Genomic DNA, 25,823 nt, shown 5'->3' with positions numbered 1-25,823 from the left:
AGAACCGTAAAGTTGCTGGTGTCTTGTGTCTGGCGCTGAGCCAGAAAAAGGCGGCGGGCTTAAGTTGGTTTTGTTTTCGGTATTCCTGACACATTCAGTGATAGACGGCATTAACTAAAAAAACTCTTGCCCTAAAAAGATCTAAACTATGTTTCCTACAAAAAGACAAAGTAGGTTATGTTTTACAGCTGTTTTTTTTTTTTTTTTTTTTCCGCTTGATAATAGGAGCACTGCTCCGTTTAAGTAGTCGCAATTTGCGCTGAGCCAGAGAGAGGTTGCACAGAGCAAAGCTCTCAGTAAGGGACCGTCGGAAAAGTGCTTCTTTTTTTTCCTTTAAAAAAAAAACCAACTTAACTCTGCTGAAAGATGTGTCCTATTATCACAATTATGCTGCGTTTTAACTGCCTAATACCTCATTTATGTTTTAAATATGTAAATACACACAAGTACTAGTAAAACAATACATTTAGAGTTGGTAAAACACACAAGGAAGTCTAACAATCCATTCAAATATAATTTGCCGAGGTGTTTATTCATATCAGATACACAATACTCATAGAGAAGCGTAGATTCAACCTTATAGTTACTTTTACTAAGTTCACCAGCCACTCACTTGCATGTATTTTGGGAGTAACTTATAAATGTACTTGCTGAATCCTGCATGTTCTGCTTTTTATAAATAAGGCAGCGGCCGCAAGTAAACATAGAGACGTCCATCTCACGTTATAGATCACAATTACTTACACGCTTATGTGAATTGGAATATCAGGTAGTTCATGACATGATGAGCAAGCTTGTGAATATGTTGAATTAAAACAGAAAAAACTAAATAAAAGTCATACATCACTGTTGTGGCTGCGGTGTGTCATGAGAGACAAACATGATGCGTCGCCACAAAACATTAAGGGTGAATGTTGGACTTTATTTTTCATGTGTAGTCATGTATAGCTGCACTGCAGAAAACTTTTCTTTCTTAGTCATTTTGTCTCGTTTCCAGTTGAAGTGATGAAGTGATGCTGAAAACTTCTGTTTAACATTGTATCGTATTAAGATAATTTTTCTTACCCCATTGGCAAATAATTTAGCTTGTTTTAAGCAAACAATCACTTAATTTAATGGTTAAGTGATTTCTTATGCTATTTCATTTGTCAAGTATTATCTTCATTTAAAAACATTTAGATATTTGGATTGAAAACGGGGGAAAACTAGCTAGTTTATTATTATTACTATTATTATAACAGCTCAGGGATGAGCTTTTTTGAATGAAGGGTTGGAAATGAATGCTTTTCTTGGTTTATTTGTTTTTATCCGATTAATCCAAAAATAATCGACCGATTAATCGATTATTAAAATATTCGTTAGTTGCAGCCCTACTCTTAATATCCAACCAAGGAAATATGTGCCATGGGCTACATTTTTGAGAACTGAGAAATATAACCCTGGAGTGCGTCGTCTTGCAGGTTTTGTTTTCACAAATCCACTTGAGGCTGGAGTGTACATTTTTGACAATCTCAAATACATTACCGAACACATTAGGTGCATCCCAAATTGCATACTAATACACTTTTCTAAGCCAGTAGTTTCAATTTAGTAAGTAGTGTGTTCACACTGAATACTGTAAAAAGTGCACTTTAATTACCCTCACTTATTCAACCGTTAAAAATAAGTGTGGAACGATGAACAATACACGCACTTAACAGCCGCTGATTTGCTCACAGAGCAGGAGGGTCGGAGCCATTGAGCGCTCATGTTGGATTACATTATATATTTTGGATTGTGAAAGCAGAATTCTCTTATTCTCCTATTCTGATTATGTCGCCTCCCTATGGTGAATGCAGTTATACTTATGACAGGTATTATTTGGTACTTTTAGTATACCCTTTCCAGCTGCAACCCATCTCTGGGAAACATCCATACACACTCGTTCACACTCATACACTACGGACAATTTAGCCTATCCGATTCACCTGTACTGCATTTCTTTGGACTGAGGGGGAAACCGGAGCACCCGGAGGAAACCCACGCAAACGCGGGGAGAACATGCAAACTCCACATAGAAATGCCTAATGACCAGGCTGAGGCTCGAACCAGTGATCTTCTTGCAGTGAGGTGACAGCACTACCTACTGCACCACCACATCGCCCTTTTTGAATTTATGCCTCATTTATGAGTAAAAAAAAAAACTATCACACATACTATGCTGTTGAGTGTGTAAGTGTATATTGTGCCATTTGGAACGCAGCTATTTTCTCATATGTGCCATTGTTCTTAAATCAACTAGAGGCCACTGTGTGAATTTCTGCCAACATCAGCGTCAATTAATCAAGCCGGTCAACTTGTTTGTATAATATATCAAATTGATATTGACTGACCCGCTCGCTGCCTTACCTAAACCCAACAGATACTGTTTTCAAAAGCAAACTAAGAGAGAAAACCATTGTGGCAGCATAATTCTACCAAGACCTCACATTGGTTTTTTGGATTTGTTTTACCTGGTTTCTGGAACCATCCTTTATCTGACTCAAACCCCAGTCCGCTCTGCTGGCACCGTTCATGGTGAACTACTGACCAAAATATTGCGATAAATGATGGCATAGTCGTTGGTGGTGAATTCATTATTTCTGAATAACAAATTAATATTTGTAGCCTACCATTTCTACTACCTGACCTGCATGGTCTTTGTTTTACCTGTACCCATATCATAAATAAATAAAGTTGCACACAAATTACCACCTGTCAATCACTTTTTTCGCGGGTCTCTGGCATAAATTGGCAGAGTTATCTGTGTCATTATAAGGGCATCGACAAACTGGGTTGGTAAAAAAACGTGGACAACTAACTGGAACCAACCAACCAACAGTATATGAGGCGTTGACTTTCGACCTAACCCTACCCTGTAGCATTCGTTGTCCACACAAAACACCTTCATATGTACCTACAGGCACACATTTCTCGATTCACAAAAATGTAGCCCTGTGCACATATTCCCAATGAGCCTTACTATTATAGCATGCTTTCTTAACTCCTGTTTTTATATATTGTTAAATATTAGTTCCATGTTTATTTTGTTATATGGAGACCTTGAGATGCTAGCTACCAGTATGCCAATGCTTGAGTGTTTCATATCAAACCATTAAACAGAATAGAAAACAACTTTGCAGAATATTAGAGCCTTTATGCTTGTGGACAACCACATTGACCCATCCTTGTTCTCACTCAGAAACCACTACTGCAAAAATCGGAGAAAAAAGTAATATCTTCAGTATATTTTTCTATGCTTTTTGGCACGTTTGAGCAAATTCGGACTCTCAGTGTCACTGTTTTGCACCAAAAAGTAAAGTTCAGAAGGCTGATTTGACATCTGAAGTGAACTGGAACAGAGCAAGTGCCTTCTGTGGTGAAATATTTGGACCGCACAATTGTGCCGACGGCAGCACAACTGTATTTTTGTAAGAGTAAGCACCCAGTCTTTTTAAGTTCAGCCCCTCATCTTAAACGCACTTTTAATATATTGGGGTTTTCAGATTGAGTTGCGTCTGTCTCAAGAGCGAGGCTAGTTTGGGATTAGATTCCTCCCTTACTGAGATTGAGAAGCTTTATTTTACCGCCTGCCTCTTAATATGTCCACCTAGCAGTTTTTCTGATTTTAGAAAATAAAAACAAATTGAAAAAAAATTAATCTTAAAAAGGCAAGAATAGGAACGACATATTTGCATGCCTCACTCTATGATGGGAAAAATAAGTGGCATTCCAGCTTTGTTTTTTTATTATTAGTTTTATCGATTTTTGTGTGTGTATGTGTGTGTGGTGAAAGTTAGAGTTTAAAAGACACCAAATTAAAGAAAAGAAAAACTAATTCTGACAACCTCAAGAGAAGCAATCTTCTTAAAATATCAGATAATCGGTCTTTTATTATAATGACAAGATTAGTTTGGATTTTAAATGTCATGTGGTGGAACTTTCGAAAAATAGTTGGTATTCAAATAAAATATTTCAAATGGTAGAATACATGTGCAGTACTTAAAGTTAAATTCACAATTATTAGCCCTCCTGTGAAATTTAACACATTTTTAAACATTATAATTCTATTAAGTAATTTCTATTAGCTCTTTCCTTTTGTCTTTGCCATGATGGCAGTGCATAATAGTTTTCTGGTTATTTAGCAAGATACTGGTATTCAGCTTAAAGTGAAATTTAAAGACTTAACCACACTGTAAAAAATATCTGTTAATTAACATGTTTTATATTTTGTGGTTCACATAGTGTTTTCTGTTTATTTATGGTTGTGATTGAGTTTTATCTCTGCTCTGTTGACTTTTGATGTTGAAAATTCAACTCTACAGTTTAACAAAGTGACTTTATTTGTCATTTTTAGTAAACACATGTATGATTATTTATTTTTTTTATTTCTGTATTTATTATTTCTGTATAGTTTTTCACCAGAGGCATCAGTAGTAATCTACGTTTTTTTTCCAAAGCATATAATATGAATCCAAAATGTGCGTTTATTATAATTTACCCCATCATTGGCCTTTTTAAGGACACTATTGGCCATTTTGATTTATTTCCCCGAATCCTTGACCGATTGTGAAATTAGACCTGTAGCAAATGAAGTGGTGTATTAGCATCTCTCACTCAGTTAAATGAGGCTTCAAGTTGCATACAAGGAAATTCACCTGAACGAGGGCCCGTGAAGGTGTGCGTTCAGTTGTCGCCGTGTGTGTGTGATTTGGTGTGTCCGTAAGTCACCTGTGTGTGTCGACACTGATACACACCGGCACCAACTGGAATTTGTCCTGGTGCCATTCTGTCGAATTTCTCTCCTTTTTTTTATTTGTATTTTTTTTTTCGTACGGGCGCAAGGAATCCTGGCTCTCTCTATCACAAAGAGATGCAAATCTCTCTCTCTCTCTCTCTCTTGCTCGTTCAGTCTTCTGCCGTCGTTCAGCCGTTACGGGAAGGGCAGACTGCTGGCGCCGAGCTGTTTGGGCACACACACACAGTCACACAACATACCAGTGCACAACAACGTATGCACATGCATGAACTTTGTATGGTATTTCACCCCTGTTATTAATGAACGCAAATATATAAATATGCCACACACACACACACATGAATTCGACTGCACACAGGTATTACGTCTAAATGAGGCGTATTGTTGTGTTGCGCTGGCCATTTAGGAAATGTTCAAGGTCCCACAGCCTTCATGCGGGTCTCCTCCACCAGGCGGTCGACCCCCTCTGTTTCTATTCTTTTCATTTTTATCTGTCGTTCCTACTTTTTTTTTGTGGTTCAGCTAAGGGTGAAGAGTTCATAGGCACAAATGGTTGACTCAGGTAGAGCTGTCAGTGCAAACTCATCCTGAACCGGAAACATTGGATGTTCGTGTGTAGTTTTTTGTTGTTTTTTTGTAGCTAAAGTTTTAAACCGGTTGGTCTTCTGTATGTTACTGGAAAAAAAACGGAAGCTAAATTAATGGTTCTTTTTATCCCCTTATGTTATTGTGTATTGTAAGTTTCTATAAAGGTATGCTATATACTTTATTTCTCGAAAAGGAAATTGTATGTCTAAATTGCACATTAGTCACTTGTCAGACGTTTGTGATTTGTGTAAGAAAGAGTCAATCACCTTTTAAGAGAGGTTAAATCACCTGATAACTTTGTGTGAATTCTGCTTGCTTTGTTTACACCAAAAAATTGCTGTCAAATTTTGTAGTTAAATCTAGGGTTGTAACGGTATGAATTTTTCACGGTATGATAATCGTCTAAAACAATACCACGGTTTGACGGTTTCGCGGTATACGGTATGTTACAAATGTTACAAAATAATAGAACAGTGAAGCAAATTTGACTTTTTCCAAATAATATATTTTTAGTTACTATAAACAACACCACTTACAATGAACAAATAAAAATAAGAAAATAATAAATAATGTGTCAAAAGTCCAAATAAAGTCCAAATAAACATGGTGCAAATCCTCAGTAAAAAATAGATATAAATATTTACTATACTATAAATAGTTACATAACAAAACTAGATTCAATATGGAACATCCTTAGGTTTTATGTGCCAGCATGGATATGGTTGTCTATCGATATGGATTTGGATATGGTTGTCTGCAATGCAGACAAACAGCTGCACCTTCATTTGCGTCTTTTGAAAACAGCAAGAGCAGCAGTTCGTCTTTGCTGTGTCACTGTTTTGTCATGTTTCTGTGCTGCTGTGCATGCAAAAGTACTTAGTATGAGAATTATTTCATGAAAACCTTTTTTTTTTGCGTTTTATTTAGCCGCGCATAAATGTATGCCTATCTCTCATTCCGTGTTGTTCTAAAAGCTTGGTCCACAAACAAAAGCGAAACCTATGCTTATTGGTTGTGATATGGCGAGTTTGAACCAATCTGGGCATGGAGGAGGGACAATGCATCAATGTATCATGTCTGATTTGTCCGGAGACACAGTGACGAGCGTTTCTTTGTCAAATCAGCGTTGTCAAATGTTGATGACGTAACCGCACTGATTCCGGAGCCTCTGAAAGTCCGCGAATGTTATGTGATACAGCACTGGAAAGCTGAGTCTCTCTTCTTTATGCCAATCTTTGAATTGTATGAATCGGATCAGCGGATCAAAAGTTATTAAACATTTAAGAGCAATACTTATTTTTAGCCGCGGGCGGCTGTCTCGGTCTTTAAGGGTTAAAACCGTTGATATGCAATTGTTCATGGTATGATAATCGTGCACGTTCAAATCGTGGTAAACCGTCATACCGGTATATTGTTACAACCCTAGTTAAATCAAACAAACTTTTTTAATTGTCCCAACTTACATCAATCAAACTGACTAAATGTATTAAGTTACACTTTGTAGAACTTTAAGAAATGAGTCAAATATTGATTCACTTGTTTAAACAAGATAAAAAAGCAAAAAATTCTTGTCATGACTTTTTTTGTCATACAAGTATTTGCAGTGCAGATAATCTTAAATTTAACATTTGATATTTTTTCCCTTTCTTTTTTGACATAAAATTTGTAAAGAGGTTTAAAAAACATTTTATAACGTCACAATAGTTAAAAAAAAACTATTTTTGGTTGAATAATCAACATTTCTATTTTTCAATCAGATTAAAAGAAAGCTTTTTATTCTGAATTGTCTCTATCTAATCTATCTATCTATCTATCTATCTATCTATCTATCTATCTATCTATCTATCTATCTATCTATCTATCTATCTATCTATCCATCTATCCATCTATCCATCCATCCATCCATCCATCCATCCACCCGCCCGCCCACCCACTCACCCACCCATCCATCCATCCTTCACAAGGTAAAGTTCTTCTAAAAGTCTCTCTTAGGATAGATTTATTTTAGAAACAAAGTGTATTTGGGTGTGTGCATTATAAATAATTAAACCGCCTATGAAAAAGTAATGAAATTTAATCTCAATTTTATATTTTTTATGTTTCCCCTAGTTTTTTTCTGTTCATTTTATTTATTATGTTTTGTTCACATATAAACAATTTTTCCTAGTAAGAAATATGTTCTTAGGTATATATTGAATCTCGCTCTAGATAGATAGATAGATAGATGGATGGATGGATGGATGGATGGATGGATGGATGGATGGATGGATGGATGGATGGATAATATATTTTTACCTGGTATCTTAGAGTTTATTTGCTGTTTTTGATTAAACAATTATCTTCTAATTTTATTTTTTTAAATGCTGTGAAGATGTTTCACTTGCAACTTTATTTGTAAGAAATTTTATAATTATGTGCCAATTTGATTAAAATTGTACTCACCTTGGACTGTAAACATTGGACTTTCTTTTTCCAAAATATAAATTTACTTTATAAAAAAAAAAAAAAAAAAAAAAAAATATATATATATATATATATATATATATATATATATATATATATATATATATATATATATATATATATATATATATATATATATATATATTATACACATTCACCATTCTTGCTTCCAATATGTGGCAGGAAAATTGTTGGTTAAACAATGTGTTGTTTTTTCTCATGTTCAATTGTATGACCAGTTTCTGCGAAGTTGCTATTCTTTATTTCTCAAAGCTTAAGAAACCGCATTGTGTGTCAATCACGTTCTGTCCAAAAGAAAAAGAGATGAGCGTAAACCGGCCCGCTCACTTGGTGCGGGTTTAGCTTTCTTTATTTACCTACCAGAAACTTCTCAAAAAGTTTATTTGACTGCTTCCATAAAAAAGTAAGGTACAGTGTTTATTGACTTGAAGTGGCAATTATTTATTCTGGCTAATTTGAAGCAGCGCCGTTCCTCCATCTCTGCCTTCGTGTTTTCGGGATAATCCCGGGCTGCGGCGGAGGACTGGAGTCAGATGAAAGATTAAATAAATAAATAAAGCGCTTTGGATAACATTCCCCTCTGATTGACCCGACCTCGTGACCTGAGAGACACTCACAAAAAGGTCACGACCCGGCCACAGGAATGTGCATGTTCAGTTGCACTTGTAAATATCCTGGTCCCTATACCTTTCCTATAAACTGCTTCCTGAAATAAAAAATAAAAAAAATCTTATACTTCACCATTTTTTAAAATTTATAATTAACTTTAATAATAAAAAAGTTCTGTTTTGATATATTTATGAAAATAAATTCAAGTTTTAATTGATTTTGTAAACACTTATTCAAGGCAATTATTTACTTTAATATATAAAAAAACTAAACAATAATAATGTCAAAAATATGGGCTAAATAATGCTCCATCGTTGTTTAGCTTAGATTATGTAAAACTTAAACAAGACATTTAGGATTGGAGAATTAATGAATAATTTACTATTGAAATAAAATTGATTTATTAATATATTGAGTTTGAGTCATATGCAACGCTGATTTTTTACAAAACAACTTCTTTAGCGTAGTATTAAGTAACTTAAACCTAAATGTAATTTTATACCAATACATATTTTAATATTGTATTTATTATAATATTTAAATAAATATAATTTATATAATACCTTTATTTATAAGCATCTTAGAATATTTAGTCAGATTTATTTTGATTTATTAATAATTTAACTTTTTTTGTGACTATGAAAAGTACATTTTGCACGGCTTATTTCCTGTCAAACCAAACACAAGTTGTCATAAATTGTATGAAATACTCAAAATAGATAAACAAATAAATTGCTGCTTGTTCAAACTACTTGTTTAAGATGAGCCAAAATAACACAATTCTTGAGATTTCTTTGGGACAACTTATTTATTTCACGCACTGTAAAAAGTGATTAGTTATTTAAAGTGAGTAAATCAATTGCCTTAAAAGAAACAAGTTGACTTTACGAAAATAATTTAAGTAAACCCATTGTAACTTGGAACTCTTTATTTTTATTTTTTTTTGTTATACAAATTTAATTCACTTTTAAAAAAATAAAAGTAAACTAATCACTTTTTCCGATACACATTTATAATATTTTTTTTTCAGCTTTTCTGTGCCTATAGCAAAATGACAGTAACTAAAATAAATCTGCTCTTCCAGACTCCAGGGTGTCTTTTAAATTCAATGCAGGCTATAATTGTAGATTTTATAGACTTAATAAAGCACCAAACATGTAATATTGTAATAATTACAGTAATTATTTAAAAACAGACGTGCTAAAGTAGTCTGACACTGTAAAATAATTAGTTGACTTTAAAAAGTGTGTACAATAAACATAATTATTAAAACTAAGTCAGCCTAACATTTACAACTTACAATGGGTTTACTTACATTTTTGTCGACAAGTCAACTTGTTGCTTTTAAGGCAATTAGTTTACTCGCTTTATGTAACTAATCGCTATTGGCAGTGTGTTCAATCCACAAGAAAAAAAGTGTGTTGGGGCAACATGAAGGAATTAAATTAACTTAATAGTTTTTTTTTTTTTTTTAAGTTATGTGGATTGAACATAAAACAATAAAGTTCTCCAAAAACAAACTCAAGAATTGTGTTTTTTAGCTTGTTTTAATAAGTAGTTTGAACAAACTTCTAATGTAGTAAAATATTCAAAACTGATTTAGTTCTTCATGGAGGTTTTGGATCTTTGTACTCTCTCAGTCTGAACGTGCTTTGCGTGATGCCTCCGTCTCTCTATGCTGGAAATGTAGAGGATCTGGATTCCTCCCACATCATATACAGACGCTCAGACTAGTTCGATAACTGTCGTAGGACGTTTCTGATGTCGGATAGATTAGCCCTTTGACATTTCCTTTGCAAGGAATTTAAGGTATTTATGTGGACACTTGTGCAGAATCCGCACATTGAAATGAAAATGAATTGAAATGAAAGCATGTTAATGATATATTTTTTTAATTAAATATAATTATTTTTAAAGTATTTATTCTGGGAAATTTACATTTTATGTACATTACATGTATCTTAGATTAATTTCCATTATTTTGGTTTTAGAATCAATACAAATACAAACTTGTAAAATGTCAATATTTAGATCAAATTTCAACATTTGAATAGGTTTACTTTTGAATCAAAGTAAATCGTATGTAAGAAATTACAGTTTTTTGATTATTACATTCAAATAAAGCTGATTTTTATATTCATAGATGCCATACGGTTAGTATTTATAATATTATTACTTTAATAAAGTTTTTGATATGATTATAGTGAGGGCATTTATTTACTATATATGTTTTTATTGTTTTTTTTGTATAAGAAATTGTTCATTTTAATAAAATAATGTGATTTTATATACATATTATATATATATTCTTTATTTGAGATTTTAATATGAATATTCTGAGCTTATCTAATTAAAAATGAGCAGAGCAATCACTGTGTTTCTCTATAATTTATTTAATCACTTTTTTTATTATTATTCATTAAACAGATGAAGCCCTGGCAAAAAAAAGCTTTTTATTTAAATTTATTATAAAAATCAAACTGTTCATTTTAATTTCATTTTTGTTTTAAATATATTTATCTGATTGCACGTCTTGCATGATAAATACCAATTTGCAACATGATGCATCTACAGCAACCATTTTGCAGTTCTAAACATTTATTGCACTGAATCCAATATTAATATACATTGTTAATATCTCTCCTCTGCAGTGGCAATCTCACCACATATGATCATATGTAGATGAAATATATACAAAAAATGTATATCAGTTGAGCGGTAGCAGGAGTTCATCAGAAACAGCAGCAGGTCGCCGTTACTGATCTGCACAGGAACAAAGTCAACCGAGCTCGACGCTGCGGCGCACCGCTCCTTATCTGTTTATGTGATGGACTTTTTCAAACGCAAACATTTTCTTTAGATGAGCTGGGAACACACAGAGGCGATAGGGATCGGACGCAGTCTAATTGCTTCAGATAGCGGCGTGTTATTAGCATTAAAACTGAACGCAGGAGCAAAAGCCTCCTGACTGATGAACGCAAAACCTGACTCCCGTTTCTAACCTGGAAACAATTCAATTGCTCTTTTTTTTCTTTTTTTGCTAACATTCATACCCCCGACTTGACCGCTTAATAGTTTTCTCGTGTATAAAAAAACAACAACGATTGAGCTTTTATTCAGTTCAAAAGTGGGAAAGTGCTTTTTAACCCTGCTTTTGACCCTTCGCTGACATGCTTTTCTTGGGTGTGTGTGATTGTGAGTAGTGCTGGTTTCAGATGTGTGTTTTTTGCCAAGGCGTCTCAGACTCCCAGGACAATACCCCGTCCAGCTTGAGGCCATTCCTCCATCGGTTCACTGGCAAGACTCAAGAGGCCTTCGTTTTTTTTTTTTTTTTCAACCTAATTGCTGAAAGACATAATTGTAGAGCACTTTGAAGTAAAAGTTAATTTGCCATAAGTCCGCCGTTAAGTGTTCAACTGGACTGTTTTTTTCTTCTTCTTTTGCTTACCAGCGAACTTGTTCTGATGTATCGATAACGACGACTCAGAGACCTGTTTATTTAACAGTGTTAGCCGAACAACGTTATGCATTTAATAATCAAGGCAGTTGACCTGGTGTCTTGTGGACTGTTAGGAGTTAACCGTGTTATTAAAGAGATAGTTTACTCCAAAACTCTATCATTGGTTACTCATCCTCCACTTGTTTCAAACCTGTTAGAGTTGCTGTTATCTGTTTACCCAATAAGAGGATGTTTTGTTAACCGAGAGTAGTTTGATAACTGATACACATTGACGCCTGTCATTTATTTTTCTAGCATGGAAGTCAATTGATATGAATATTCAGCATTTACCATGTCTTCTTTTGTGGGGAAAAAAGTTGGAACCACTTTGACTGAAATATTCCTTTGTATTACTGTTATTGACATTAAGATGATGTCAAAAGCGTACATGTTAAATTATGGGAAACAAATTGTACATCTAATAATTCCTTAACCTAATCCTACTATTACTCAATTTATTTACGGTCAATTTATTGCATTCAGTGATTGATTTATTGTTGTATAAATAGTTTTTTGAAATTTGTGCTAATTGACATCTCTTGTGCTTATACTCAGCAATGGCACATAAGCTGTAGTCTAAAATGCGATTAGTTGACTTTACTTAGAAAAAGAGAACAAACTCTATAATTATTAAGTAAACAAACTCTGCGTAATTATACAAGTGAAGGCAATGGGTCTTCTGACTTTTTTTAATGTAAAATTAGCTTGTTGCTTTTAAGGCAACAGGTTTATTCAATATTTTAAAGTAAAGTAACTAATACTTTATAGTTAAAAAATTAAAAGTAAAATTATTTCCTTGCAGCTACAGCTCTCTGCAACTCTTCTCTCACATGGTCGCCCACTGAAGCTAAGGTCAGTACCTGGATGAGAGACCACATGGGAAAGCTAGGTTGCTGTCAGAAGTGGTGTTAGTGAGATCAGCAGGGGGCGATCAACCTGTGGTTTGTGTGGGTAACCGAGATCTAGACTCGCTGTGGTCGTTAAAAATCCCTACCCCGGCATCCTGGCCAAATTTGCCCACTGGCCTCTGTCCATCATGGCCTCCTGATCATCCCCATGTCATAATTGGCTTAATCATTCTGTCTCCTCTCCACCAATTAGCTGTTGTGTGGTGTGCGGTCTGGCGCAATATGGCTGCCGTCGCATCATCCAGGTGGATGCTGCACATTGGTGGTGGATGAGGTGATTCCCCCTAATGTTTAAAGCGCTTTGATTGTCTAGAAAAGCGCTATATAAATGTAAGGAATTATTATTGTTATTATTTTATAATCACCATTTACAGTGTAGGTTTTCCTCCTGGCGTAAAGTGAATCTTTACAAAGTTTGCAAAATAAATGTAAAAAAATCCATATGTGCATTAGGCATGGACGATAACCGTTTTCAAAGTATACTGCAGTTTGGAAAAGTAAAGATTTTAAAATCACCAAAAGATTTGCCATAACATTTCTACGGTATATTTAAGATTTTTGTACTACTTTTTTTTTTTTTTTTTAGGACAACAGTATCTCCATCAAAAATTACATCCAATTTTTACCCAGACATTTAAAAAGAACATATTTTAGAGCAGTAATCACAACACCTTGATATTTTTATTCAGGGTTATCATACCGTCAGTATCTTATACCGGCCTAATGCTGATTAAGTGCATTGTTAGAGTGGTTGACTGTAGTATTGGTAACCTAGCAACCAACAGTAAACAAAGCAAGCATTATAGAGCAAAGTACATTTAATCTTCGCTACATAAAAGTTTATTTGGCAAATGTGCTTCCATCTCCCTATATTTTTATATGTTGTTTTCAATGATTGGAGAATCCAACATTTTATTAAAGCTTCATATATCTGTAGGATATGATGTAGAACGATTCTCTCAGAATGTTATTTCAGAAATAATTACGAAGAAAAGGCAAGCAATACATTTATTTAACCTTAAGTGCATTAACAAATTTGCTAATTTTGACAAATTCTTTTAATTGGGGCTATTATTATTATTATTATTTATTTTTTAATATTAATAATAATCATTATAATAATCGTAATTAATAATAAAAATAAAATAAAAGATTACTTTGTTTGTTTGTGAATGTAAGGCAGGTGAGCGGGTGTCTATATAGGTGATGACAAGGTTATGGGAAGTGTAACAGGTACTGACACAATACCTCCATGCTCTGCCTCTCAATACAATTTAAATTTGTCGCCAGTCACACGTTCAACCCGAACAACTACATGTATGATGTGTGTGAGTGTGTACGTGCAGCTTTCTTTGTGTGTGTGTCATGAATGTGTGACATCCGTCAGTGTTTACTGTTTACTGTATTCCTGGTGGCGCCAGCGCTAGAGAAAACAGAAGCCTTAAAAACACTTTGTTTTGGGGAATGGTGAAATTCTGCGGTTTGCTAATCGCACTGGCGATCAGGGCCCCTGATCTGAGCGTTACTCAACTGAACTGAACATGTGGGCGCTCCAGTCTGTCTGTCTCCAGCCGCTCCTGAAAGAAAGACCTGCAGTGAAAGACAGCGACGGACAAAAGACTGAACGCCATAATAAACGCCAGAGGTGGCTGTTTTGTTTGATTTCCCAGTAGTTGCATCGCCCCATATTCCAAAATAACACACATGTATGTAGTGATCGGGGGAACTGGTAGTAGTCAAGCACTTGCATACGTTGTTTTCGATGATTGGTGTAACTATTATTTGGAAAATTCTCTAGATTTATACTCGAAATAAATGTCCTTCGAATAATGGGGACATTTGTTTAAATAAGTGTTAAATAAGAAATAAATGTATTTGAAATGATTTTAAGTTAGAAACTATGTTAATTTTACACACAATTTTAAAGAAATCAATGAGTGTGCTTTTTTTTTTATTTTAAATGACCAATAATCATTACTATATTTACAAAAACAAGATTTTACAGTGTGGTAAACAAGTTATTTAGCTTTTTTTCATATTTCTTCAAGGATATGTAATCATATTTACTGATTTACCCTGGTGTAATTGTGCAAAACGATAAATGTGCTTAAAAATATGTTAAAAAAAACTATTCTGATATTCTGATGAATATTTTCATGACCAATTAACTACTTTTTTTAGAAGTCTACACACTTTTGTCTTAATCTAAAAATATTATTTTAAACCATATTAAATAAAATGCATTTTATTAATTTAATTAGAAATACATATTTTATTTTATTATGAATACATATTTTTATTTTTGAATACTTATGGTTGTTTTATTAAGTATAAAATAAAATATATATATTTACAGATTTTTTCCATAATATTAAGAATTGGCATATTTGTATAGTTTTAATTTAGTTTGAATAAGCTAAATTATTCAAAAATGCATAATATATAAATATAATTATTTATATGTATATTAATTATTTTATTGTAAATACATATTTTTTATTACATTTTATATAAATATACATTTCTCATGCTCAAAATGTATAAATTTGACTTATTCTGACCAGATTTTTTCATATTGTTAGGAATTTACATATTTGTGTATGAAATTTACATATTGTATATTTGTATTTGAATTAAGCTGTCTGTTTGTATATAAACTAAATAAAACCAATTGTCAATGGGTGAAAACTTACCCTAGTGCTGTAGTCTTTAGAAAAAAAAGAGAATTTGATACCCTCGAGCTCTACCCATTGTCCATGCAGGTAAAAAATATAATTACCATGTGTTTACCATTGATTGTAAGAGTTATTTGGTCAAATAAATTCAATATATAAATGTAGACTGCAGTGGTCAGAGAAAAGAAATACACAAATCAACCACTCCGCTTTAATCAAGCTTTCTTATTAATGGACTCCTGTCCAAATGTGTAAATTAATTCTAAATGTACCTCTCGTTTAATTTTTTTTTTCTCCCCAAAGTCAAATCACGCAATGTACACTATTGGCATGAAAGCCCAATAAAGCACTCTTTTCTTATAGGAAAGCAATAATTGATTTGACATTTCCTACCACTTCAAAGACTTACAGCCCTGTAGGCATAACAGTAAATTACTGGAGAAAGCAGATTTGCTATTAGCCGAGTGTTAAGTGTTCGCCACTGTCTTACTCCTTTCTACCTCGGCACGCATGTGTGGCTTTGAAAACAAGGAGAATGTGGGCTTCACATTGAAGATAGTTACATTCTGCTGCCTCAAAGACCCTGTGTGACTATCAGTTAACGTATTTTTAGTTTATTTCCGCTTACCTGTTTTGTTTTGTTTTTCCCCCTGAAATAAAACTTCTCTGTTTTTAGGCAAACTAGCATCAAGGAAGATTTTTTGATGTGTAAATACTGTTCCACTGCTTTCATCAGTTTTTGTGTGTTTGTGTGCAGTTCCTGATTTAGGACCTTTTGAAGTTGGTTGTCCCTATGAATTTTTTGCATTTTATTTGTCATTGCAATACTGTAAATTAAAGCCTATGGTAGATATTTTACAATATAACATGCATGTGTGTATTGTGGGTTGAGCAGGAAGATACAGTATGTGTAGAGTATTTTTGTTCTGAATAATTTATTCAGGGTAAGTTTATTAGTTTCATTTGTCTCCGCTTGTGTAGTTTTGAATTAGATTCGTTCAATCACAATTTTTATTGTTAGTAATATTAGTTGTACTTTGAGTCTTTTTATTAGCTCAAGTGTTTATCCCTGAATTCATTCATATTTGTTTATCATAAATAGTCATATACAGAATAGTGATAATATTATTACAAATTAGAACTGCAACTAATTCTATTATGTCGGAAATCGATGAGATGTTCTCAGATTAATCCAGCCTAATCTTACAAGGACAAGTAGTTGACATTGTTCGACAAGTGGCTAATTCGAATAAATTCAAATGATTTAATTCATATGAAAACATTTGCAATTTTTTTAAATGGAGGCATGCACCCAAACCCCACCCCTAAATCTATCTCTCATTGGGGGATGAGCAAATCTTACTGAAATTATAATTATGATACTAAAGCTAAAACAAATAAAAGCAAATTAGCCAGTCAATTGCTGTGAGATTGAATAGATAAAAAAAAATACAATTTCACAATAATGCAGTTTGATTTTAGTTTGTATGTAATCTTTATTATATACTATATTATATACTATATACTGTAAGTACACCCCTTATATCTTTTAAATTCATATTTTTAATAGGAAGCTATAAGATATTATATTTGTGCATATACATTAAATTAGTCAGTACTGAACCAAAAACTAGTACACCCAAATTTATTTTATTGAAAAATATAAAACACACATTTAAAAGTGAAAAAATCAAGAGATATATGAAATATAACAAAAAAATGAAATATATATATATATATATATATATATATATATATATATATATATATATATATATATATATATATATCTTAATTTTAAAATATTTTGGTGACTAAAAAATATTTTAATAAATATATCTGTTTAATAATTTTTTGTTGAAATGCACCAAAATATATTGCCTATATTCGCTGAGAAATTGATAAAAATATTCCTTTTCAAAATGCGGTGTACTCAATTATATATTATATATATTATATTTTATATATATATATATATATATATATATATATATATATATATATAGCACATTACAAACTACAAGAGATTTATAAATACATATTTTGCAGTTTGTAATGTGCAATACAAATATGCGATATGTAGATTGCATGCCGTGATTGCTCTTATATAAAATAAAGCAGATTCATGCACACTTTGATACATGTTATTAATCTGCTCCCTTTAATATTTAGCACTCATGCTTGTGCATGTTAACCCGAGCTGCGCTGGATCTCCAGTGTCTCTCAGATAAATGGTGTGTGTTGTGAATATTAGGGCCTGCAGTGAGAACGACAGAGCAGCTCCTCTTATCTCAGGCAATTAATCAGAGACACTCATATTGCGGCACAATTATTCAAAGCTTATTCTTGAATAAGTTAGAGCCGCGAGCGTGCAGAAGTTTCTCCTGGTGGACGTGAAGGTCGTGAGAGCGAGGAGACGCTGCAGGACTGAGGGCTGGCGGTACAGTAGTGTGTGTGTGCGCGCGTGTGTGTTGGAGATAGAGACTGCAGACAAGGTCAAAGTCATCGCAAACTACACTTCTGCTCCATTCATTTCACACCGGCAGGGCTTGGCTTTATGAAACTGCTCTTCTTGCAAAAGCATGTTTGAGGTTGAGTTGAGATGCGTCGATATAGAAAGTCTATCCAGTTTGCGGTTTATTTTATTTTACAGAACAGCATTTTAATTATACTGCAAATTTTAATTTTGATGTTGTGAGTAAAGTCAGGGATATTAATAATGTATCGTACTCTAGAAAAAATTTATGTACTTATCAGTTAAATTGGATTAGTTAACTGGTTAATATTTGTTGAAACTTTACAACTTTATATTTTTAGTTTAAGTAACAATTCACTATTAACTACTTGCTCATTACCTGCCTGTTATTAAGATATTTACTGTTTATTAGTACTTATAAACATGGTCTTATTTTTCATCCCTTGTCCCATACAACTCTAAGTACTTACTATTCAACAGCAGCAAATTAGTAGTTTAATCTAATAGTCTTAGTTAATAGTGTGTAAATAGTGTGAATTGTACATTAAAAGAAAGTGTGGCCATTAAAAACTGACAATAATTGTATCGGGAATATGCATTAATTATTATTATTTTTTATATTTACAAGTTTGATTTTAATATTTTAATTAAAAGATCACATGAAAACCTTAAAACATTGTATAATTTTGGTGCTACACACAGGTGAGTGGGTTTGAAAAACCACCTGTAGGAAACACACTCTTTCCTCTCCATATACACCAGACACTTTCTTATAATAATAAGAAATACGATTGTAAAAAAATGATTTGTTGTACTCTCCGATTTACTGCGCAATATAAGTTTACTCAACCATGATGCCTTTCGCTACTGAAATGTGAAAAGGGACTATTGTAAAACTGCAGATTAACTATCTATACTCTCAACAGATGTACTCTCCAGCTTAACTTAAATTTCTAATAACTGATTTATTTTATCTTTGCCATGATGACAATACATAATATTTGACTAGATATTTTTCAAGACACTTCTAGCTTAAAGTGACATTTAAAGGCTTAACTAGGTTAATTAGGTTAACTAGGCTGGATAGGGTAATTAGGCAAGTTATTGTATAACGATGGTTTGTTCTGTAGACTATCGAAAAAAATATAGCTTAAACGGTGTAATAAATTTGACCTTAAGTGTTTTTTAAAAAGTAAAAATAACTTTTGCTCTTGCCGAAATGAAACAAATAAGACTTTTTCTGGAAGGAAAAATATCAGACATACTGTGAAAATTTCCCTGCTCTGTTAAACATAATCTAGGAAATATTTAAAAATGAAGAAAATCCAAAGGGGGGCTAAATATTCTGACTTAAACTGTATATAAAAAAAAATTAAAACTTAGAACAATAAATATTGTGAAAACCTCTATACAAATAAACTCAATATAAAATAATTTTATTATTTTAAGTTAATACATTAAAAAAGGGCCTTAGTACTACTTTATGTATTTTTAGTTTTTATTTTAAACAATAAATAAATTAATTAAATTATTTAATTATGTATTTTTGAACGTATTTCTGTATAAAATAAATCGTATCAGAAGGTTAAAGTTTATGCACTTGATTATGAGTTTGCCATTGTTGACTTGCTGGTCTGCGTGACGTAAAAAAAAAAAAAAAATTTCAGGCAGGGCTGCACAAAATTGGAAAAGTCTAACATGCTATTTTTTTTTATTCTGCGGTATAAATTACGAAATAAATACAATTTCAATAGATGAACTGAATAGCTATTTGGAAAGAATTAAACATTTTAGATTGATTGGGCTATAAACAATCTCCGAGCATACATAAATTCAATAAACATAAGTCGTTTTATTGTTTTCCAGAGGAGTCAAACTGTATTAGGTATACAGTAATTGAATAATCAAATATAAAGTACCTTTGTGTAGTCTTCGTTTTATGAACAATTCAATAAAATGAATCCTTATCCTCAAGTTACAAATGGTACAATTTCTCAGGCCTGAATGCTTTTTAAACCCCTTACATAGTCACAGGCTTTAAAAAACACTTGCGAAATGATCAATTATAATCCAGACTCAACATTGCATACTTTCGATGTGACTATTGCGGATGATCACATTGCAATGTCAATGCTAAAACGATATATTGTGCAATCCTATTTCCAAGAACAAAGACTATCTTAGTTCCCGTGTTTGGTTGTCAATCATATTTCGCTAACTTACAATTACTATTAACCTGGTATAAAATTAGCAGCTTTGGGAGTCTACATGTGATGCAGATGTGTCCTCTATTAAACACTCCTACAGGTTGAGTTATTTTTTATTTATTTATTTATTTCCCCTCACGCACACAGGACGCTCTCAGATGTTAGTAATTGTCCCGCACAGAGGCTGTGTGGAATTGGAACATTAAACGCATCTTATCTCGTTTCGTTTAGCCTGCTTCTTGCGCTCTCCATTGATTGGAGCCCCCAATAAACGAGCTGCCTTTAATTGCAGCAGGCCTTAATCCAACTTTTCCTTTTTAATGTAGCGTAGAGGGAGGGGTAAGGGGAGATTTTAATGAAAGTGATACGAATCCCCCCTCCCCCATCCCCTTTACCATACCTAACTATTTGTGTGCTCGTGTATCAGTACAAAAAAGCTGGTTAGTTGCATCAGGCATTGGACTCCAGCAAATTGACAGCTCTCTCTCTCTTCTCATTCACTCTCTTTCCTTATCTATCCATTTTAATTACTTCACAATGTGTGTGTAAGCTTGTTTTCGTTCCCATGTACCATTTTTGGTGCAGTGGCTTTCTCCCGTTATCACTCCCTGTCTTTAGTCTTATTCGCATTTGTAAGTGACACAATCAATTAAGCGGCGTGTGTTTATGTGTGCAAGTGTACAAATCTGCGCTTTTCTTCTGCAGTGCCAAATGAAACGCAGAAGGAGGGGTGATTTTTATTGATATCAGATGAAAGAGAAACCGGTTGCAAGTGAAAACGGAGCCGTTGCTCTGCTGGACGAACGAGTAGGCCTGATGTCTGAAAATTATCACACGTTTTCAGATATCTCTCATTTCAATCCCTCCAAGGAGCACTTTGTTTCGAGCAAACAGGTTTTCATATATGTGGTTTTTAGGTATGCAAATAACTTGCAAACTATTAGAGAGCTGTTTTAGTTTTAAAAAAAAAAATCATAAATTGAAATACTAATAATTGAAATAATGCTTGTATCACCCTTTACTACTACAACTTACTAAAACAAATGACTGAAAATGTAATGCATAGCTACGTTTACACATTTTCATGTCATGTTGCTTCATGATAAACCAAAATAGTAGTAAAATGATCAGAAAGAACATGATAATGTAAAGCCTATGTACATCAATAAAAAAATAAAATTAATTGATTGGACTCTTTCTATGGTATACAGTACAATATACAGTTAAAGTCAGAATTATTAGCCCCCCCTTGAATTTTTTTTCTTTTTAAAATATTTCCCAAATGATGTTTAACAAAGCACGAATATTTTCAAAAGTATGTCTGATAATCTTTTTACTTCTGTAGAAAGTCTTATTTGTTTTATTTCGGTTTGAAATATACTTGCGGTCGCATTGTAACACACTTTTTACCCATGGCATGTTCCCTACATGCAACATAAAAACAAGCGATATTTAACTATTTTTATTTATTATGACACTGTCATATACTGTTTTAATTAAGTTTTAAAAAAGACTGTTGAAATGTAAAAAAAAAATACACTATTTGTTTTACTTTTATTCTGTTTGGGAGCCATGTGCACCCACTGACAGGTAAAATCTGCTCATGACATTTTGTACCGTATTGCCAAAGCATGTTCGATATGTAAAAAGAAATTTATATTTTAACATCATCAAAGAAAAATATATATACAGCAAATCAGAAATAAATAGCATTAATGAATAAAATTAGATATCTCTAAAAAGTACATTAATTACAAGTATAAAATACTGCATATTTTAATAAGGCAAATCAGTGTGTAGGGCGAGAAAAGATTTTCCACTGGTTAACCGTTTACGGATGTTTGCCTATTGGGCGGATACAAAAAAAAAAGTGTAAAAGGATGGCCATAGTTAAAAAAAATAATGTCACCAAATATATTTGGCCCTGCGTTAATACACCTGGGTGGCTCACCCAAGTAAAGTCTATTTGTGGGAAGCACTATATATATATATATTTAGATATTCATTAATTCATTTTCCTTTCGGCTTAGTCCCTTTATTCATCAGGGGTTGCCACAGCAGAATGAACCACCAACTTATCCAGCATATGTTTTACACAGCGGATGCCCTTCCAGCAGCAACTCAATACTGGGAAACACCCATAAACTCTTGCATTTATACACAAACACTTTGGCTAATTTAGCTTTTTCAATTCACCTATAGCACATGTTTTTGGAGTGTGGGGGAAACCGGAGCACCCAGAGGAAACCTATGCGAACACGGAGAGAACATGCAAACTCCACACAGAAATACCAACTGGTCCAGCAGGGGTTCACACCCGTGACTTTCTTGCTGTAAAGCGATTTTGCTACCCACTGTGCCACCGTGACGGCATAATTAGATATATTGTTCATATTACTATAACCCTGATTTGTTCATTTGACTTTACTTTGACTTCATTTTACGTGAATTCAGTAGATCCCTAGCAACTGAGAATGTTAAAATAAGCATTGATTGATCTCCATCTACAAACCAATGAGTTTGAAGCTAAATTCATGCAGAATTTTAAACACTATTCTGGTGTTTTAACTTTTAATTTTTTTGCAACTCTTCAAATATGAAATGTAAAATAAAGTGGTTTTATAATATTTAGTTAGACCTCCTGAGTTGTATGAAACACATTTTCTGAAGGTTAAGAACCTCTTTTCACTGACCATTTCGTGAAAGAAAAAAAATGACTTAATTTTTAAGAGTTTCAGACCCTTGTTCGTAGAAACGTCCAATTGTATGAGAAAAAAGAGAGAGTACTTCTATTCCAAGAAGAAAGGAAGCGGAGGATAGAGTCATAAAATGCAAATATCACCCATGCTGCTTTTCCTTTTTTTCCTATACAAATTAAATGTCAGCGTTGTGAAATACTGTCACTTTACTTCATGCTGAGGAGGCGATGACAAATCCATATTCTTCCTTTAAATAAAAATTCTTATTACGGTGCTGGCGCAGTAATCACGCCAGCACAAAGCTTTCCCGTGATTAACGATAGCAATTTATTGTGTGAGAGGGCCAAGGAGAGGGAGAGCGACCGACGCAGAAGAGACATCATCTTTATCATAATTCGTATCATAAATAACCGTCCCCAGCCAATCAGAGAGCAGCCGGCGTGTCATTCCCAAATAACCTTTGATAACTATTACCATTCCACCGGCCAGAAGAAAGCCTAAAGTCACAATGTTATCTTATCCCCATTCTGCGCTTATAGAATACAACAATATTACCATATAGATTACACTATTTATAATAGAGAGTGTCAGAGGGCTCTGCCTGCACTTCCTGTCATCCATTGTGGTGCAGAGAGTTGCAGTGGCCAGATTACCACTGGTTAACTGGTATCACGCCACCCTGGTGTGTAGTGTGTGTATCCGTATCTGTGTGTGTGTATCTGTGTGGAGTGCTTGGAGACATTAAAAAACTTTGATTTAACCAGAGATTGCTTCCTCACTTGGATGTGGGTCTGATTTTGTGTGTGTGTATCTTGTTCGCTCTGTTGTTCTGCTGTGTAATCAGGTGTGGATGATTTTGATCTGTTGCTCTGATATCTACCCTCCATTCCACCCTAGGATGCTCCCTAGCAGTTATTATTTCTCATTTTCATCATTCTGTCTTGGTTTGTCTTGATTTTTCTTAGCCAATGTTTTTGTTATTTGCAAAAGAGGGCTAAATCGAGTAAGCAATTTAGGTAAATTTTTTTGTCTTACATAATTTAGGTCTTGCTTCTGGGTTTTTGGAAGTTCTTATTAATTTAACCAAAATAGTACATGTTATATTAATGTTTTGTATATTTCTGTCCTGTAGATGAGGAAGAGGAGGAACCAGTTCCTGCAGACATGGGCACTTCAGCTGAGGCCATGCAGGTCTCCATGGGTGAGGAAGAGGATGGTGAGGAAGAGGAAAATGATGAAAACTGGCTTAGTCGTCATGATGGACAGAGTCCCAGACCGGAGGGGTTATTACCCGCCGCTAAGAGACCTCGCCTTAGCACCAAACCCGGCGTTAGTCCAGAATGGAGTTATGAACCTCGGGAGCCCCTCAGTTCACTCAACTCCCAACACATGCCCCATTCACCCTCCCCTCCGCTCTCCCCCGAATTACCCCGACCTCCTGTGGCACCGCCTACACCTGGACACAAGCCCAAACTGCCATCACCTTCTCCTGCCCGGCAGAAGAACAAGTCACCCAAAAGAGGGGGTGCTGCACCCACTGGTGTATTGGGGCGACCACTTACATTGACCCCACCCAAGACTAATCAGAAAGCAGGAAAGAGATCACCTGGTATGCCCAAAAGTCCTCGCAGCCCAAGGCCAAGTTCTGCCCCTTTGGGCATAGCTGGGCGTGGTTGGCCTGGACCTCTCGCAGATGATAGTTCTCGTGATGGACAGTTTAAATGTAATGACACAGATGACAAGGATATTGAGAACTCTATTGCTGCTGTAATCGCTCGCGCTTGTGCAGGTGAAGATGGCACATCAGACCCATTTGCATACGACTCTGACTCAGACAGTGAGGGTCCAAACCCTCCAAAACCTGTGCCCAAACATACACTAAGCCACATCAAACCTCCACAAGCTCTCACTAGTAAACACCTGCTTCCACCAGTTCCCCCACTTCTTAACCCGCCTATCCGTTGGACAATGGATGACTCGATAGATGAGGTCATTCGAAAGGCCAGTCAGGGACAAAAGCCAATTCAACCCCCAAGTCTTTCCCCGCTAGAGCCCCCTTACCTGTCATCACCATCTGACTCACCTCCCACACCGCCACCACCCCTCAAGCTGACCCAAGAAAGGAAAGATTCACCTACTGGTAATCTTCTGAAAAAGAAACTCAAGAAGGACATCAAGACCAAGTTAAAGAAGAAAGACAAGGAGCGACTCAAGGAGAAGGGCAAAGAAAAAGGAAAGAACAAGGAGAAAAATAAAGAGAAGAAGCGGGAAAAGGAGAGAGGGCAGGTGGAGGAGAACAAGATGCCCTGGCCGGAGCTATCGCTTGTAGTCGGCGGAGAAGAGCGGAGAGATGGCATTGGCGGGAAGAAAGAGAAGGACAAGCACAAGGACAAGAAGAAAGATAAAGAGAAAGGCAAGAAAGAGAAAGAGAAACGAGACAAGGGCAAGGAGCGGGGCAAGGAAGAGAAAAGGATATCTCAAGGAACCAAAGACATTGCCATTGCCGTCGCCGGTGCCACCAGCCCACTCTTCAGCCCCCAGACCTGCTTAAGAATCCCATCAATGTTGCCCCCTTTGCCACCAATACTCCCTGATAAGTTGTTCCCACACCCCAAGGATATAAAGAGCAAAGACAAGGACAAGAAGAAGGATAAGAAAGAGAAGAAGAAGAAAAAAGAGAAGGAGAAAGATCGAGAGAAGGAGCGGGAGAAGGAACGGGAGAAGGAACGCACAAAGGAGAAGGAGCGAGATAAAGAGGAGAAGAAGAAAGACAAAGAGAAGAAGGAAAAGACAAAGGAAAAGGAGAAAGACAAGCCAAAATTAGAGAAAACTAGTCTAATGGTAAGGTGCCCTGGCTCTCATAATGTCCCTGTTCTCAAGGTTGTTGGGTTACCCACATTT

At 34.5% G+C, this 25,823-nt stretch overlaps 1 protein-coding gene across 1 annotated transcript in view; it reads left to right on the top strand.

Moving 5' to 3' along the window:
- The window catches only part of taf3 (TAF3 RNA polymerase II, TATA box binding protein (TBP)-associated facto), an 86,522-nt gene that overhangs the window by 40,748 nt on the left and 19,951 nt on the right, over positions 1-25,823 (top strand). Inside the window, 1 exon segment of the mRNA NM_001042744.2 lies at positions 24,055-25,763. Coding sequence (NP_001036209.1) covers positions 24,055-25,763 — 1,709 coding nt within the window.

The sequence above is a fragment of the Danio rerio genome, chromosome 4, assembly GCF_049306965.1.
Source record: "Danio rerio strain Tuebingen ecotype United States chromosome 4, GRCz12tu, whole genome shotgun sequence".
Taxonomy (NCBI): Eukaryota; Metazoa; Chordata; class Actinopteri; order Cypriniformes; family Danionidae; genus Danio; species Danio rerio.
The sequence above is the reverse complement of the archived record's forward strand: the minus strand, read 5'-3'. Positions and strand labels throughout refer to the sequence as shown.